The 19409-nt window shown below is 37.6% G+C and overlaps 1 protein-coding gene across 2 annotated transcripts in view; it reads right to left on the bottom strand.

Moving 5' to 3' along the window:
• Window positions 1–1900: 1900 nt before the first annotated feature.
• Window positions 1901–19409, bottom strand: part of Slit2 (slit guidance ligand 2) — a 341856-nt gene continuing 324347 nt past the window's right edge. For both annotated transcript variants that reach the window (XM_046423795.2, XM_046423794.2), the window contains 4 exons: window positions 10266–10420; window positions 5196–5484; window positions 4771–4982; window positions 1901–3663 (listed from right to left, as the gene is read on the bottom strand). In XM_046423795.2, coding sequence (XP_046279751.1) covers window positions 3422–3663; window positions 4771–4982; window positions 5196–5484; window positions 10266–10420 — 898 coding nt within the window. In that variant the 3' untranslated portion in view covers window positions 1901–3421. The remainder of the gene's footprint in view (window positions 3664–4770; window positions 4983–5195; window positions 5485–10265; window positions 10421–19409) is intronic.

Consider the following 19409-nt stretch of genomic DNA (forward strand, 5'->3'; position numbering starts at 1 on the left):
TTAGAAATAATGTCAGGAAATCTGTGGTGAGAACAAATTCTGAAGATAGAGATGGTTTATATTCTTAAATCGAACACATGTCAAAACCCCATGGAATTTCCTTATACTGTCTTATTCATGTGACAATTTAAAAGTAAACATATTAGGGATGTTTAATAACTGTCTTTTCAGATGACAAGTGTGCAGTATTCCATGTAGTAGTTTTGATTCATTTCAGCACACAATGATTTTGCTCTATTGAATTCTATTGGAAAAGCTTTAGAATAGTTAGTTTTTCTATTCAAAGGAATCCTATGGCCAAGGATTCATAAGTAAGGAGCCATTTATAACATGAATGATTGCACTCAATTTGTCTCATTTGATAGTAATTATTTGGCTACTGGATTTTCTCGAAGAGCATCTCATGCACAGAAGGCAGTCTTACCACAGAGCAAACAGTCTCTTGAGACATTCTAAGCAGCTCAAATACCAGGAAAACAGAATTTTATTTTGTAACTTTAAAAGCAGGAAGGAGAGAGAATTCAGCCTGAGAACTAATAATACTTTGCTTTTTGCCCTTAAAAGCAACAAAAATCTGGGTGTGGAGATGCAAGCTTGTCATCCCAGAGGCTGGGGAGGCTGAGGCAGGAGAATCCTGAGTTCAAAGCCAGGCTCAGGAACTTAGCAAGGTCCAATGCAACTTATCAAGACCCTGTCTCTACATAAAATATTTACAAAGGGCTGGGGATGTATAGCTCAGTAGCTAAGCACTTATGGGTCTAATCCCCAGTATTAAAAACAAAAACAAACAAAAAATAAAACCCAAACCTAAGACAAAACAACAAAGTAAAAAAATATTTAATCTGGATTACTTACATCTATATGATTGACAGAATTAGTGTGTGTGGGACTAAGGCACGAAGCTTAGTCTCCTGACGAGGAGCATCTGCTGAGCTGTTGCTGCTTCTAGAACATGGACTACCTAGTCTGAGCAGCATGAAATGTGGTCCAGCTCTCCTGCTTTCCAGCCTTGTGCCCCAGGGTGAAACAGAAAGCCCAATAAATCCATCAACTTATAGAGATGAATGAGACACTCACACAGAGCTCTTAGCATGCTATCTAGCATATACTGAGCAATCAACAAACACTGACCATTAAGACGGCATGTATCTATATACACAAATCCAAGTCATGGCATCTTCACAGATGTTTCTTTGCTTAATGAATGATTCAAAACCTTTGAAAAAAGGGAGCAACCGATGGAAATATGTAAATATTTTATAATAGTTATATAATATCTATATAACATAAATAAAGAAACCATAAACAAGAATGAATGTATGAGACAGGAGTGTAAGTGTGTTGATGGGTGTGCACGTGTGCATGACCTTCTTAAAGAGAAGTGATGACGTTGTATTCTACCCAGGCTATGTTGGTTCTTGACCTGGGCAGTTACTAGTTACTACTTGGTCTGGTTCTAATTGAGGGAAAGAAAAATGGATGAAAACATCTTGCTTAGTTAGATTTTGTCTCACAAGAGATTAATTGTCTTTATAAGCAGTAAGAATAGGAAATACGGTCTGGGAACTAATATTACTTCACTTTTTCCCCTTAAAAGTAACCACCATGAAGTAAAATCTCTATTCTACATTACTTCAATCTACATGATCAATATAGAGGAATTACTGTGCCAAGGGAGTAAGGCTCTGAGGCTTATCTCTAAGCAAAGAACACATAATTCAATCCATCTCTTCCATGTGACCATTTCAAAGTCCCCAAATGTAACAATATGTTCATCTCAAACCAAATCCTGACTATAAATATGTATAGGTTGTCTTCCTTGTTCTTTATCAATGGATTTAGAAATTGTTAAAGGAGAACCTCTAAATATTGTGCAATTTCTAAGAAAACCACCAAGCTGTTAATGAAGTAAATATCTGTTTAATTTACAAACATCAGTAGTGTAACTGATATTAGTCTGGAGAAAGACAAAGCACACTGAATTATACACGTACATCTAATTTTCTTTTTTAAAAAAGATTTTTTTGGGGGGTTGGGGGAGAAACATCTGCATCATTACAGGGCACCCTGGGATTTTAGTGAGGGAAAAGCAGAGTCCACTATAGATCCTCATCAATTCTACAATGTAATTTAGCAGCAAATATGTTAACATGGGAACATGAAGGTAATAAAGGAGTTTTATTTTTGGAAAAAAAATTACAGTTTTTGACATGACAGTTTCCCTCCCCACCAATCAATAAAAGGGCAAAAAAATGTCAAGGAGATATTAATTTGTAAAAGGTCTACTTTCTAGTGTCAATTGCTACACACCATTTTTCTTCTGTAAAGACGTGTAGAGGGGCCACTTCTTCCTATATGATGACTGTCTCACACAGATGTCCTTTTCCTACTCTTACTCTGCATGCTCTTTGCAGCTGTCCTAAATGAGGCCAATAGGTCTGTGACACCAGTGGTCGGATGTTCAGGTCAATCAACAAACCAACACATATTTATCCCAAGATAAACCTATGTTAGTACTATTGCCAAAAAATAAAAAAAAAAAATCCTGATATTTAAGTTTGAAAAATGTACAAAAAAATCAGGATAATTATAAATTAATATATATTAAAGCATCAAGAAACAGCAAAAGAATGGCCTAAAACGTTAAGTACAATGTACTTTGATACAATAAATATTCCTCATTGAAACTGAATACTGTATAGGGCTGTTTAGAAGTCATAGAAACAAAAATTCATATTATTACTAATTTATTTATCAATAATCTATTGGTTCTTTATCATCTCCTTTATCGTTTATATTACAAAAAATTAATACTGGAAAATGGTAGATGAACACTTTTGTGTGCTGCTTCTGCGGACATTTAGAAAGAAGGTAGGGTGAGTCAGCACTTCACTCCCAGTCCTTTCATGAATGGAACCCAGATCTTCAGGATACTTTATATTTTGCACAAAATATTTCTTATCAGCTTGCTCTTTCTGTAAATTCTGGAATTCCACCCCCTGCCTGGCAGTCTCACTCACACACTTGTGCTTGATGTGAAGGTGGGACACACATTTTATGCTCTGGGCAAGTACAGGTCGGTGCACAGTAGCTCCTCAGTCTCTATGTGCTTCTGCGAGTCTTCAGCTTGTTGCAAAGACAGATCTGTGTTGCAACCGTTCCCACGGTTGCTGTAATGCCACCACGTATAACTTTCTTCACACTTCTCCAGTGTAGGGGAAGCTTTAGTTTAAGCAAGTCTTTTATTTTATTATTATTTTTTTTCAAATGCAGAAAAAAAGTCTTTATTCTCATAATAAAAATAAGTCCGTTCTGTATTTTACAATATATTTCAAATATTTCCACTATGAAGCATAAATTAGTCCAACACGGTCAAGAAGTAGACAACCTGTGTCAGAGGTGGAAGGTGCTGGGACCACGCCTAGGACGCACACCGCGTGCAGCCACACTTTACCACCTTCTCAACCTCATCCACAAAGGAGGACCCGTCCGTGCATTCGAAAGAGTATTTCCGCCGCTTGCTCCTCAGAGGCCCACAGCACTGGGCCCCTGCACACCCGCCTTTACATTCCAGGCGTGAGACCTTCTTGGTGGTTTGGCAGGCTGCGTAGCCCTGCTGCTTTTGGTAATAATCTCTTATCCGTTCCCCTCGACAAGAGATTTCTAGAAAAGAACAGAAAAAAATCGCAGTCAATGACTGTGAGTCCACATCTCAATTCAGTGGATGCTGTCTCTCTGCCCTTTTTTTGTAAGTGCTATTTTTAATATTATGTTTTTATTACATATCTTGGGCCGGTGGCACAGCCTGCTGTTCCTTGAAAAAAAAATGTGTCTTTTGGGCCTTTATTTCTAGCAAAGTGAATGCTATATATGTAGACTATAAATACAATGCTATTACACTGACAAGAAAATTGGATTCCTAAATCTTTTCCTTTATTGCAAAGAAAAAAGAAAAAAAAAATACACATCTTCTGTTTTTACACGACTAACAGCTGGTTTTGTTTACCACGGAGAGCAGTTTCAGAGAGAATGCAATTTAATTTATTAGACCTGGAGTTTAATATTATCCAATCTGTTACTTAATGCAAGTAACATTCCACTAACTTCATAAATTACCCTAATATGAAGTAGTTCAAAAAGGAGACATCTGCTGAAAGCTTCAGCAGGCACGCTCTTCCTGTCTTGTCCTGCTGCTGATACACAAAGCACAGTCCCTGCCAGCTGGAGACAAGGCAAGTTCTGATCATGGAAACAAAGTGATGGGCTGAAAAGTGTCTGTTCCCATCCCTCTTGCCTGCGTAATTTGCTATGGAAAAATCAGTGACTTTGAAGTCAAAGGTGATTTTTGGGCTAAAACCAGAGCCGAATTATTGGCGCCATCTTCTCTGTGCTAGAAGATGAATTAATAATATATGTGCATGAGAAAGGCAGGTAAAGGTTGCAGGTGAATTAATAAGTTAATGGGCCTTCTGTAGAGGGTCAAAAGGAGAATTACCTTTACCAAAGGTAAAATAGAGAATTTTTGGAGCAAATCAGGTTGTGACGGGAAATCTGGAAGCCATCTTATGGTGGGAGTTAAGGACATTTCACATCTGGTGCCTTCATGACACTTGAAAATAAATCAAAAGCTGTAACAGACAGTAACACGAGGACCTGGGATTTTCTCCTGTCACCCCTCTGCCTGTTTCTTTCACCCTTTCTCTCTCATCAAAGATGGGGCACTCCTCCTGCTTGGCCAAGGGAAGGAGCTGCACAGCTGGGCTGGCTCACCTCGGTCGCAGCTGTCCCCAGTGTATCCACTGCTGCATTCACAGTAGGGCTGTCCGAGTCCCGAGAGCCTGCACTTCCCATGCTTGCACTTGACCGTCTGGCAGGGATTGAAAAGATCCTCTTCTTCATCACAGAGGACACCTCCGTGGCCCTCCAGGCACTTACAGCTGTAGGAGAAGGCATTGATGGGCAAGCACGTGCCATGTACGCATCTACAGGGGAGAAGGAACACAGGGGTGAAAGTGCGTTTGGTGTAGGAGGTCAGATGGGAACTGAGGATGACTGCATATGAGCCACAGAGTGCAGATGGGCTGGCTTCATTCTGTCCCATTTCCCTATACCTGCCAGCCTGCCTCCCTTCCTCTCTTGGGCTTTGCTTTGAGGGTTGAGCTTATGTGTTCAACTAAAAAGCAGCCCAAACTTACTTATTTCCAAGACAGGGGTCATTGGTCCGCTGGTCACAGAGGGGGCCCATCCATCCTTCCTCACACTCGCACGTGAAGCCTGATGGGCTGCTGGGCTGGCACCTGCCATGGGCACACACCTTCTTGTGGCACGGCTCACAGCCCGGCAGAATGCCTGTCTGCATGGGCACCTTCCGGAAGTCCTGCAGCTCACTGTTGATGTAGAGGTTCCGGATGCAGCCATGGAAGCTGGTGCCATTCTGCCCAGGGGCTTGGCGCAGAGATGCCACATTGTTCTTCCCTGGCATGCCTGAGTGGACACCACATTAGAGGTCAGATTCTTTGCAGGCTTATCAATCCTTTACTACCCAGAAATGTAGGTACTTAGGACCTCAGCCCAGCCAACAGGATATGTGGGTGGGGATGGTGGGGTAGAGAAGAGAGGGATATTGTTTTTGGTTTTGGAAGATGTTCTAGGTACTTCTAATGAACTGCTAGAATAAAGAACTTAATGGTTAAATTTTAAAATTTGTTTCAAACAAAAACTTTGCACATAAACATACATATATAAAACCTAGAAGCAGAGATACTATACTTAAAGACTGGGGAGCAGACTAATGTTTCTTTCTCTCTATCCAACCCCACCCATTCCAGATACCACCATCTGTAGGAAGCCTGGGAATTCCACAAAGCACAATTTGTAATCCCCTAATTCTACCCCTTATTTTAAAAGATGAAGGACCAAGATCCAGAAAGCTTGGGCAATATGGTCAATGTCACTCAGCAAGTTCAGATTAGAGTTAGGCCAATGAAATAAACCTCCTTAGTCCTGAAGTTAAGGTGCAGTCCACCAAGTCTTGGAGGCTGAGAGCTGGGGTTCGCAGTGACCATTTTTCCTAGTTCTGCCTAATTCTATAAATAAGCAACTAACCCAATACACCAAGGGCAATGTCCCCAGCTCAGTTAGGGATGTCAGTGCCTGAAAATCTTGCCCCTGCTTCTTATCCAGATGGCAATTCATTCACATCATGCATTTTTCCTAATTGAGAGTGAAGCCTTCATTTTCTTAAACAATCAGGAGGACAAAAGAAATTCCTTCAAAAACACAGTATTTGAAATCTTGGTACATAAATATTCCACTAGTGACAGTTATCTGGTAACTTTTGTTTTGGCAAACTGAAGGAATCTTTCCATGACCTGAGCCAGAAGCTGAAATAGTTTCTGGATTGTATCCTGCAGGGGGGTAACCATCCAGGTCATGTGGGGCAAAGGGAAGGAGCCAGAGGCCTTCAGAGTGCTGAGTCTGTCTGGGTATGCTCATGCCCCAGCTGTACCTGGACTCTGGTGTACTAACTGCAAGTTCTGGACTTGAAATATCAAAGCTCTCACTCTCCAGGGGATGTCTGTTATTGACACTGAGAACCATAGGAATCTCATTGGGACCCTTCCTTATGCCACTGTCCCTTTTGCCATTCAAGGATCCTCATTAGAGTCCTAGCAGGTACCAAAATCAGGCAGCAAGGGTCACAAAACCACTAGAGTATCGGTCAAGTCTTCTCTTTTGGTTTTCAGTGCATTTGGGCCAGGCATTTCCCTTCTCTAGGGCTTAGTGTTCTCATCTATATCACTAACAGATGGACCAGAACGTTTGTGTCTAAGCTTGACACACATCAGAACCATTAGAGGTAATGTTAAATCTCCCCATCCTGAGATTCTGACCTTGCTGGGAGAGAAATGGATGAAGAATTCTAAACGCCAACATGCAGGGCAGGTGGTCCATGGTCATACTTGGACCTGAATGCAGGTCTGGGCTTTGAATTTCCATGTGCACAGTTTTTTACTGTGTGTGTGTCTGGCCTTGGAAATTGGGCTGCTACAGCAGGGTCAAAGGGACAAAATTTACCATTTCCAGGAAAGGACTAGTGACAGGAAATTTCTTGCTTGGGGTGAGTCTTTCTAACGTAATCATATCCATCCATCATAAAAATGTGGGCCTTAATATCCACATGGTTATGGTCCTTTCTTCAGAGGTTAGAAATGAACTTCTTCCAAAGTTATCCTTAATAGCTCATTTTGATGAAGGTATGATCCCCATATGTGCACATCTACTGAATACAGATTGACAAAAATTCTCAGCAGGGAGAAACAATTAGTGAGTGTGTGCCTGTTAAGTCTCCAAACTCAAACGTATAAAAGGTCTAGTTTTGATTATAGCAGAGAGAGAGAGAGAGAGAGAGAGAGAGAGAGAGAGAGAGAGAGAGAGTGTGTGTGTGTGTGTGTATGTATTTATATTTAACTATTAATAGGCTATCATGGAATCAAAAACCATTTCAAATATCTATGATCTGTGGGGTTTTGGTGGTGGAGGTGCTTGATATTGAAACCAAGGTTACATGCACAGTAAGCACTGAGCTACATGCCCAGCCATAAACTCTTCCAAGTTAACCTTCCTATGTGCTTGACTAGGGAGCTAGACCTTAACTGATAAAAGTAGAATATCCAGGATATTTATAAAGCCCTTCATCTATGCCATGGATCTTAGATGGATTAATCAATAAATAGACTATTGTTAGACGTAACAGACTCTGCAGGTTTCCAAACTGGACCAATAAAGGGACCCAGTATCAAGATTGATGTCAATGGCAGCACTAGCAGATCTGTAATATATGCATGGATCTTCATATCAGGGCCTTACCTGCCCATTAGGTAATAAATGTTCTGGTTGAACTGTTTAACAGAAAGACATAAAGATCAAATCTTTTTGTGTTGAATAAAGACTATGTCACAAGTAGTTAATAAACCCAGGGTAAGTTAAGCCGCCTCTCCATTTTTCTAGAGAACACTTCTGTGAGAGACACAACAGGATGCAACACGTTCGGACAGTCGTCCTTAGGGGTGGCCCTGTTTTCAGACTGGACATGTTTACCTTACTTTCCTCTGCTGACTCAGCTTCTCATACCTCTGCCATGCAGCATTCAAAGCTGTGTTCTTACAAGATTCCTTGTATTTTTAAAATTTGAATCATCCTTGCAACTACCCTCTGAGTTGGAAGGAAGTGCAACCAATGTGTTTGCTGGCACTGAGGCTGGGATAGAGGTGGTTTTCTTCAGGACTGGATGGACAGAGGCCTTGTATGGATTCTTCCAGATACTCCACCCTCAGTAGGACTAGTATTTTTCATTTTTTAGCTTAGAATACTTTTTTAGAAAAATGTTATGATCTAAACAATCTCATTCTATATTTGAGAAAAAAAATATGTTTGCACTATGTTCCAAAGAGGTTTTAAAAGATTCAGTGAAATGGTTTCTAGTAAAAGCACAATAAAATCCAGTAAAGGTTAAGTCCAGAAATAAACAACCAAAAGCCACATAACTTAGATTGTTTTGCTTTGCTTTCTGATTTTTCTTAAGAAGTGAGTGGCAATGCAGGTGGCTTTGGAGTCAGACAGATCTGGACTTAAATGAGGAGTCTACTACAAAATAGTTTTGTGAACTTGGACAAGTTCTAAAAAGTCCTTGAGGTTGTCCTTTGGGAACTTTGAAGCAGAGAAAGTAATATCTACTTCCTAAGGTTTTGTTGTGTTGGGCATGTAGTTTGAACTCAATAAAGGTAACTTCTTCCAAATCACAGGGACAGCTATGACTTACGTGCTTCGCCCATCTGAAAGCAGCCCTGTTAACTCTTAAATGGAATACAAGCAAGAATGGAAAGCTTTTGTTTTTTAATGAGTCTCATGGTTGTGATTCCCATGAAGCAATTAGATTAGTAACTTTCTAAGCAGACTCACTATGCAACCCTTTAATCACAAGGCATGGTGGTTACAAGAAGAGGCACTTTCATCCCCCACATCCCTGAGAGCAGATGGGGCATTTCTTTTTCTACTTAGTATCCTTTATGTATCCATTAACTTAACTTAGGTCCCAGGATATTGTAGTTGCTCCACAGATGTTTACAGAAGGACACTAAAGACTGAACTCTTTCTAAAAAAAAAAAATCAAACTCTATAAAAGTGTTACCACTTAACTACTGAAAATTTTAAACGCAGAAGGACTATGGACTTAGAGAACAATTTTTAAAAATCCTCTGAAGAAAGCCTTTCGGGGTTAAGATAATTGTGTAGAATCCCAGAGTTACTGTTTTGTAGGAGATGATATGAACTTCATGAAAATACCTGTCATAGAGAAGAAATCAGGTTCCCTGACCTCTTCATACTCATTTTTTCTGTAAAATGAGTTAATTTTGTCAACTTAACCCAATGTAATTCAATTCAATGTGCCTCAAGTCAACATTGCCTCCTCTCTTGTTCCTTTCTCTAACTTCTAAACTTCTGTGTCTCTAGTTTATACTCATTCCTCCAGATGGAGGCAGGAGTGGGGGCTCTCTGCTTTGTGGGTCTTCTCTCCTGGGCTCCTTTAAAACTTTGCTTGTACCTCCTTCCTTCACACATTTACTCATTTTCCTTCTTGCTGAATACAAGTTAAGTCCTGCATCTTCTCTACATCATTTCTAGCCCTGCTCTACCTTCCCAGCCTCCTCTCTTGCTCATTCAGGTGAAGGTCTTGGCTAAGCAGAACCCCTTGCTGGTGGCTGATACAGACTGTACATATAAGTTATTCATGAGCAGCTGGTAGTGCAGAAGCTCTCACATGGTCACATGTGTCTTAGCGGGAAGGGTTTTGACTCCTTAAGGAAACTGGGGTGGGGCACCTACTCCCCAGGTTACCTTGTGCTTGTTTCATCATTTTTTTCATAGTCTGATTTGAATACCATCTTTGTTTTTCTATAGTATAGGTAAATAGAAGATTTGATGATCTGACGTACAAATCACCTAGCATGTGGTAGGCACAGAAGAAATATTAATTACTGTCCTCTATCCCAATGACACATGTTGTTAGACCCACACAGCCAAGATTACAAAATGATCTCTTAACACTCATCTTTGGCTCTTTCTGTTCTGTCCTTGCTGGCCATCTTTCAGATGGATCAGCATTGGTCAATGACTATGGCACCCGGCATCAGTAACTTCAGAATTAGTCTATGATGTGAACCACCATAGGATATGGGAAGCCATGAATTGGAAAGTGGGCTTACCTCCTACGTAGAGTGGAGAGTCAAAATTCAGAGTAGACTGTTTTGACAAGTTGGTGATGATTTTGGGGCTTCCCCCATCGACGGAGAGGGAAAGACTCTGATCCAGTGCAAGCAGTTCCACGATGTGAAAGTTTCCATCATTGATCGTCTCCACGCTGCAACAGAGAAACAACTTAGCCGGCCCTTCCATGTCTCTTTATTAAAGAGAAAGTGTATCTCTATCTAGTCTCTTTTCTATAATTTTTTAAAGTACCAGGTCTATCAATTATTACTGCTGCCTTCTAAAAGCTTTGAGAAGGCTTATAAAAATTCATAAAATGGACAAACATAAAGTCTAAGAAACTGAGGTAAATGGAAAATGCAGATTAAAAAATATGATTTTCAGTGCAATTTGTAAATAGGTGCTGGATGGTTTTAAGTTCTGTTTACAAATTTAACCATGGTGTCAGAGCAGGCAAAAATGTTAACAGGAACAACGAAACAGGACCCAGGAAGAAAATGGCACCAATACATAACACAGAGTCCGGAATATACTCTCTTTTCACTATATAGGCAAAAGGTGTAACTGGAAATTGGCATGGAATAATAAAGTGAACACCAAAGACCCTGCAACATGGGATACTGTCTGGGAAAACTGAAAATGGGTTAAAAAATGGATTTATGGGAGCTGAGGATAGAGAGACTGCTCCAAAATGTGAGTGACTACTACTCCCTCCTCAAGACAACTGCTTAGATTTCCAGACACTGATACTTAAATTTGTAAAATTCAAGCCTGGGAAAGGATGAAAAGCTGTATTAACATTTATGCTGGTTCTTACCACTGGAGTCTAATCATATTGCATTGTTTGCTGACTGAGAATAAACAGGTTTTGATCTGAGGACAATCTGAAACATTCTGCAGAATTGTGAACACATTTGAAGTTGTCTTTGTTGAAGTGTTTACAAGGGTTCATGTGTGCTGGGATCTTTGATAGGATAGCCTGTCTCAGATATCAACTTTAAAAATAAATATTAGAAATGTCAATCAATATTTTGCCTCCTACATATTTAATTATCCTAACATTTAACATCATTAAAACTGGCAAAGACTAGAAAATTGCTTTCTAAATACAGTTACATATCAACTGTTCTCCGTCTTTAATTTGACTCTCTTCTAAGGGGATTTGCTGAGTTGTAGTATCAACTAGAGTTAATTATAAAGAATTTGGAGCTTCACAAATCTGAATTTGAATCCTGGTCATGCAAGTATTAATTAATGTTTGACCTTGGATAAACGACTTGATTACTAATACATTTCACTTTTCTTTTTAGTAAGTGCTAATAAATGTTTCTCCCTTCTACAGTTAATTTGAGGTCTATATCAAGTCAACATTTAAAAATGCGTAACATAGTTAAATTAAATGTTAGCTATTAGTACCATCACCACCATCAACACCATCTCCATCATCATCACCATATAAATAAATTACCCAATACTATTTCTGAATCTTTTTCAGAAAGAAATTCAGAAATTTAGATTAATTCTGTTAATCTAAACATTAACAGAAAAGTAAGAACTTTTGGAGAGTAGTTCTTGTTCAAGTTTCTAAAGTTCTAAAGTAAAGCATTAAAATAAAGATACATAAAAAGGGTAAAAGCCAATTTTTTCCCCTTGTGGTCATATATAACCCTTTAAGTGGTTTTATATGGATGTTCGATAACTTTGACTTTAATTACATTATAAATATTAATAATGAAGTCTCCTTTTTCTCTCTTTAAAATTGTAAAGAAAGGCCCATATGTACTGAGAAATGGGTCCTCGGTCACATATTGCTCTTAGACAATCAATGAAGGCAAGTCATTGTTAATGATGGTATACAGGTGGCTTAAGACTTTTAAAGTTTCATGGACCCTTTATAATGCAGGGTTCCAGCTGTGAAGCAGGAGGTATGTCACTTTGTTACTTCTCCTTTATACCCCATTTTTGTTTCATTTTTTGAGTATATGTTTTTAACTCTCACTAATTCTAAGCTGCATTCAAGTAGGGGCATTGCATTATTTATTTCCCTATTCCTTAATGTACTTAGCAGAGTGTCTCCTAAATAATAGATGCTTAAGTAAATATAAAGGATGTATTAGGAATAATAGAGGCGTTTTTGTTTTAATAATACTAAGTAGAATATAGTTCTAATCAATAGGCTTCTTGTATATTTAAAACAAGACTTCTGAAAGATTCACTTTATTAAAAAAATTTTTTTGAGTTAACATTCGCATATTGTTTGTTGGATCTGAGAGAAATCTTGCTCAGCTAGGCCTACTTCTTTAAAAATGTGTGACCTCAATTGTGACCTTAGGTGATTATTCTCTTTTCTTCCTTATTAGAATAATGTTAATAAAAGAGCAAAGAATTCTATAGTGCATGCAATGGGCCGGGTACTGTTCTAGGGATTTTGCAAGTATTTCCTCATTGGAGCTTCACAAGAGTTGAGAGTTTAGGGGATTCATAGCTAAACAGTCGTGAAGCCAAGCTGCTTTACTCCAGTTTATGTGATCTCAGATATTATGCAACACATTTTCAGTAAAAGTCCTAAAGAGGCCTAGTACTATATAAATGTGTGTGTTCTCACCACTAAAATCCTTTAATGGCATTTCTTACAGATATCCCAGAGATAGGTACCTCACAAATAACCTTATATGATAATTGCAAAACTTGGTACATTTACTCAAAATCACTGAATTAAAAAAATATAATAATATTACAAGAAGATAGCAGGTTTATGAGGATGCATATATAGTATGTGGAAAGCTGAGTGTGAATTCTGTTTCTCCAATCATGAGTGAGATTCACATTAATATTTTTCTCCCCCTGTAAGTTTTAAATGTCTAGTCTGATCATTTTGGAACCTGATAAAAAGTTACAACACACATTATTTCCCTTTATATCTCCTTAGAATTAAGTGACATCTGACCTTAGCCTTTTTACTTGTAAGTATTGCAAAATTAATATTTTCAGATTCTTTGTTTTTATGATGATGATACTGTGTGTATGGGGCCTCAAGAGAATATGTAAGAGTTAAGAATATTCTAAATTGTTTTACTCTGTGTTCTCTGGCATGAGACAAACTGGGAGTTGTCCAAGAATCTTTTGCCTACATATCCTTTTAAAAGAAAAGCAATAACTGACACCAGTTGTTACTTGTAAGACAGAGATCATCGAATTTTCAGTCTATCACAGTCAGTTCTTACATACCTACTTGCAAAGGATAACATCCTTTCGGGTCTGATAAGTATTGATAAACCTCCATTTCCCTGGGGAACTATATATTTGATGACTTACAAAAAGGAGCAAGTGAACCATTTAACTTTGAACTTTTCCACTGGGAACATAAATTTCATTTATTACGATTATTATGTAATTTAGTTTTACTGTATTCATCTATTACTGAGATTTTGTTTTCTTGTATTTCTAGAATATAAATGGAAGTATAAAAGCCATGTGATTTTCCAGTAATGCCTGTGGTTTGCTGCATACAAATGCTTTAATCCTTGGGGCTTAAAGGAAAAGAGGGCTCTAAAATGTTTCCAACTTTCTTTTTCTACTTACTCAGGACATTAAAAATAAAATTTTTATATTTCTATGTCAACCATGAATATCAAAGTGTTTTAGTAGTTTTACAAAGATAAAATTTCATTTTTGTTTATGTGAGCTCCAGCTTTTTGCCATAAGAATTTTAAAAATCTGGTGGTGGTGGCATAGTCCAAGCAATGGAACAGGAGTCTGAACCAGACATTCTGATATCTCTGGGCTGAATGTATTTCCTCTGTGAAGTAGGGTATGGTAATAAAAAAACATGTCTGCTCATTTTCTTAAATCAAAAAGAATAGGCAGCTAAATGAGATTCCATTGGATGCATAAGAGTTTTTCAGAAGAAAGTTCTTATAGAATAGTTCATCAAGTAATATATTTTAATCAGGAGTTTTGAAGCAGATTGATTTTAATAAAACACACTAAAATAGAAAGGGACCTCTATGCTTGAGCATACTGTGGGGTCACATGTAAAGCAATGAAGCTCTCATTTGCATATTGTTTGTTGGATCTGGGTATCTGGGATTAAAGAGAATCCATAAACCACCAGAAATACTAATTTCTAGGAACCTGCCCTGTGTCAAGTAGTGCATTAGGTACTTTGTATTTCTATATACAAATTCTTATAACCACATGTGAAAATAAGATGCAGTTCAGATAGTTGAGAAGATGACACTGCAGCACAAGAGGTGGACTAACTTCCCCAGGGTTATAAATTTGATGATGGTACCTTCCCAAGTGGCATGCCCAGAATGGCTGTATGTTTATCTCAAAAATAAGAAGACCATCTTATAGATTCGGTATGCTGTCTGCCTCCCCTTTGAAACTGAATGCCTCAAGAATGCAGACCAGTTGAGTTTCCTTTTTTCTTAATTTTTAAATGCAAATTAGACAATTCTGGAGCTATGTAACCAACCAAATCTAAAGTACACAGAAGAAAGTCCCCTGGAGTTTCATGGACCTGTAAATAAGGAAACTGATTAATACTTAGTGTCCTACACAGTTGCACAGTGGTTCATTTGATTTCCTAATTTTTAAATAGTAGTTTAAAAACTGGATTTCTAAATAAGCTGTTTGATTTGGAGCATGAGATTAATTTGAATCTAAAGATATACATACATATTTTTCAAGAAGAACTTTTATTAAAATGTTCTCTTTTCTAGACTAAAAGAAAGTTGCTTTGAAAGGTAACAAAACAACTTTATTTTCAGATTTCTTGAGAATAAAATGTATTACTCTATCTCTAAGAGCCTAGTGCTAATGTGAGTTTTGACTTTAGGCTACAAGTCATTCATCCATCCATCCATCCATCCATCCATCCATCTATCCATCCATCCATTCATGCCACTAATACCGAGTCCCTTTTATGCTATTCTATATGCTGTAAAAATCAGGCATTTGTGCCAAATTCTTCATTCATTTACTTGTTTGGCAGCTCATTTTATTGGCTATTGCTTATTAGAGACAGTGGAGTGTTGACAAATGTTTAACAATTGGCTCTCTGGGAAAAGAAAATGAGCCTGGATTTGTAGCATTTGCTGACTTCTGGAGTGGAAATACTCCTGACATGGCTGATTTCAAGCCAACACCAAGCATGATGTTGCGGGACCTGGGTGTGGAAACAGGCAATCAACTGCTCTCAAAGCTTAGCTCCCACAGATTCCTTTCATATGGGCTATTCTCAAAGTGTAGTCCTTGGAACACGGTATATCCCTGGGAATTTGTCAGAAATGTAAACTGACAGGCCCACTGGAGATCTGCAGAATGAGAAACTAGTCGTGGGGTCCAGAACCACTGCTCCACACTACTGTCTGGATGCTGGTGCTATGAATTGTGCATGTCTAAAAGAAACCACAGTCTTCTGTCTGGATGAGTAGATGTACATGTTGCTTTAGCTGTACTGCTAAGGAATAATCAGTGTCTTGTGTTTCCTTAAACACACTCAAAGCTGTGCTAAATCCTGTTCTCATCTTTAAATGATAGCTGTTTCCAAAAAGGATGTATGGTTTGGAAAAGGACACTAATTTGAATCTAATGAAGGAAACATGTATTTTTCATTAATAATTCAAACAATTCCTTTTATCTAAATTAAAACAAAGTCACTTTGAAGGACAGCAAATTATCAGCATAGACATAATTCCATGAAACAACTGTCCTCAAACAGACTTATCTGAAATAACAGATACCTAAAATGAAATTGTCTAAACCCAAAACATCCTAGAAATAAGAACGTCTAAGAAACTTTTCCTTAATTCTATCAGATTTTGTTTTGTTAAAACACAATACATTTATCCAAATGTTGAAAACTAATCAGGCAATTGGTATAATGCAATTAATGTACAAAATTATTTCCATGTGCAATTCTCCAATAGCACATTTAATGATGCACAATTCAGAAAACAATGTTTTGCCAAAGTAATTTTTATTTAACATAAAATGATGGCAGTTAAACTGAATTTTAACTGGACAAGTTTCTCTGGGGGTAAAAATATGTAACATACCCCCTTTTAAAAAATCAGTGTGGTGTATTTTAATGAGATTACCTAAATGGAAACAAATCATTATTTGAACATTTAATTCAACCAAACAAAATATATACTAAGAAACTTAGGGGAAAGCTGATTGCAATAGTATTATCAAGGATTTTGCTATAATGATGAAGAAACGGTGCCTCTCATTAGAGATTCACCCTGTAGTAAGGGCCAAAATAAGGACAGAGACTGCTACTTTATGACATTTGAATAGAAGGCAGAGAAGTAGCCACAGCAGAATTAAAACTTGAGACAGATTGCAAATCAAAGGTGAAGGGTAGAAAGGAATTAAGAGTAAAGCTACTAGACCCATGCTACACAAGAAGCTGGCCAGGCCTTTCAAGGATGTTTATAGCAGCACAATTCACAGTAGCTAAACTGTGGAATCAACCTAGATACCCTTCAGTAGATGAATGGAAAAAATGTGGCATATATACACAATGGAATATTATTCAGCAATAAAAGAGAATAAAGTCATGGTATTTGCAGGTAAATGGCTGGAGTTAGAGAAGATAATGCTAAGTGAAGTTAGCCAATCCCAAAAAACCAAATGCCAAATGTTTTCTTTGATATAAGGAGGCTGATTCATAGTGGGATAGGGAGAGGGAGCATGGGAGGAATAGACAAACTCTAGATAGGGCAGAGGGGTTGGAGGGGAAGGGAGGGGGCATGGGGTTAGAAATGATAGTGGAATGTGATGATCATTATTATCCAAAGTACAGGTATGAAGACACAAATTGGTATGGATATACTTTGTATACAACTGGAGATATGAAAAATTGTGTTCTCTATGTGTAATAAGAATTGTAATGCATTCTGCTGTCATATATAAATTAAAGAAAAAGAAGAATTCAATGGGAACACAGGTTTATGTGAGGCAAGTGATTGGAACTCAGTTTTGGACATTCTGAATTTCTGATATCAATAGCTATCACGGTTTACTTTTTGTCATGAATGTTCTGAGTACTTGTATTAAATAATAAGATTTTCACCACAGTCCCATAAAGAAGATGTGCATGCTGCTTTAGTTGCACTGCTAAAGCATAGCACCATTATTTATCACTCCCATTTTCCATGTGGGGTCCTAAGAGTTGTAGTGACTTACCCAAGACACACTGTCAGTGGGTGAAAGATGTGGCACTCAAGTCAAGGCAGACTGACTTTAGAGCACTGCCTCTACTTATTACTTAAGTGCAATTTTTGAGAGCTAATGACATTCAAATGGCTCTATCAAAATGATATGAAATAAAATCCATGCTGAAGGCTTGATTTGCTCTTTTCCTTTGTCTCTATGCCTAGATTTTCTCTGTGCAAATGTATGAAAACACAAATACATACACTTGTTTACCCACCTTTGAGACTGGTCTGCCTTATTTAATTTTTCTAGCTGAGCTATACTGCTTGAAAATCTTTCAATATGACACATAGATCTTTCACATTTATTCACTCCCTCCCTTTCCTCCTTCCTTTCCTTAGTATGAATTTTCTTAATATACTATATAATAAAATACCAATTAATATTGTATTACATATCTACCTATCTAAATTTTAGGTAACTGTTGACCCTTTCTTTTACTAAAAACAATGTATTAGCATTCCCTAAATTAACTGTCATAATTTAAAAGGTAAGGGTTAAATTGTGTTTGCCCTAGACCTGATACTGTATGTCTCCATTTGATGATGATCTAGCAGAAACACAGACTTCTGGTTTCTAACAGTAAGTACACAGCATGATATTCTTTTTTATAAATATCTCAGGGCACATTCTATTGTTTCTCAGGCAAAAATGGAAATGAACATAAACTCAAAATAACCTCTGAAAAGTATGTCCTCATTTGGATATAATCACTTGGTTTCTATAATTTATCTTCAGATATTTTCAGTTTATATGACTGCTAGCTTTATTAGACCAACTCCCAAAACTTCACCCTCGTTTTCTGGGAATTACACACTGCTTCATCATCATCAAAAAAATAAAAAATTATATATAAATAAACCACAAATTTATGATATCTTTTTATGGTCTGAAACATATCAGGGTTATATAATTTAAGGCCTAGTAATAGCTAAAATGTTGGCACTAATTCATCATCATTTGGAAATGAAATAACCATTGTATTCCACTTTGAAACCAATAATTATTGTTTTCCATGCTCCAAATAGTCCCAAGTGGGTCAACTCACCACCAAAAGTACTTATTGAATTCCACTCATGGCTGCAATTGGCAATTGTCTTCCCAGGACTATTTATGAGGGATCTGATAAGATTTGAAGTCTTTAGAAGCACATTTATATATGCTGTTCCATTTTTTTTTTTTTGTCACAAACAACATCCTCTGACTTGTTGCCAAGGGAGTTTGGCTTAAATATGTGTTTAGCTCACATATCTTGTATTAAAAATATAAATCAATATTTAAGGGAGAGAAAAAATATTAAAAAAAAAACATTTTTGCCTTTTCTGGAAAAAACAGAAGTCAGGCAAAACCTGGGCCAGAATTTTACATGGTAGCCTTTAGAGAGAACTGAGAGTTCATGGCTCTGATGGTTGATTCATTACAGCAACTTCTTTTATATTGTCAATATCAAAGCTATTTGTAATAGAGGAATACTTATCTAGAAAGTTCAATCTTAAGAATTAGGGGTCTTACTATGGTCCACATTCATTTATTACATTTGATTTAATTAATCTATTTAAGATTCCTGCCTAGAAAAAATGTGCATGAGTGTGTGTCCCTTCATAAGGGTTGCAGTTATTTCTACAAGTGAGGAAACTAACTAGGTGATGCGCACAGGATGATGGAGGGTTGATATTGATACTAATAGTATCTATCATAAAGCCTGCTGCTATCGATTGTGTGTCCCCCAAAGTTTATTATGTTGAAAATTTAACCCCCAATGCAATAATACTGAGCAGTGGGACCCTTAACAGTTGATCAGGAGCTATTCGCTGTAGGCTGTGGAAGGAGTATGGTGAGTTTAAAGCTAGCCTCAGTGACTTAGTGAGGCCCTATGCAACTTAGTGAGACCCTGTCTCAAAATAAAACATAAA

Source organism: Marmota monax, unplaced genomic scaffold (genome assembly GCF_021218885.2).
Source record: "Marmota monax isolate L192 unplaced genomic scaffold, Marmota_monax_Labrador192_F-V1.1 WCK01_AAM20220418_F8-fsc00009, whole genome shotgun sequence".
Classification (NCBI taxonomy): domain Eukaryota; kingdom Metazoa; phylum Chordata; class Mammalia; order Rodentia; family Sciuridae; genus Marmota; species Marmota monax.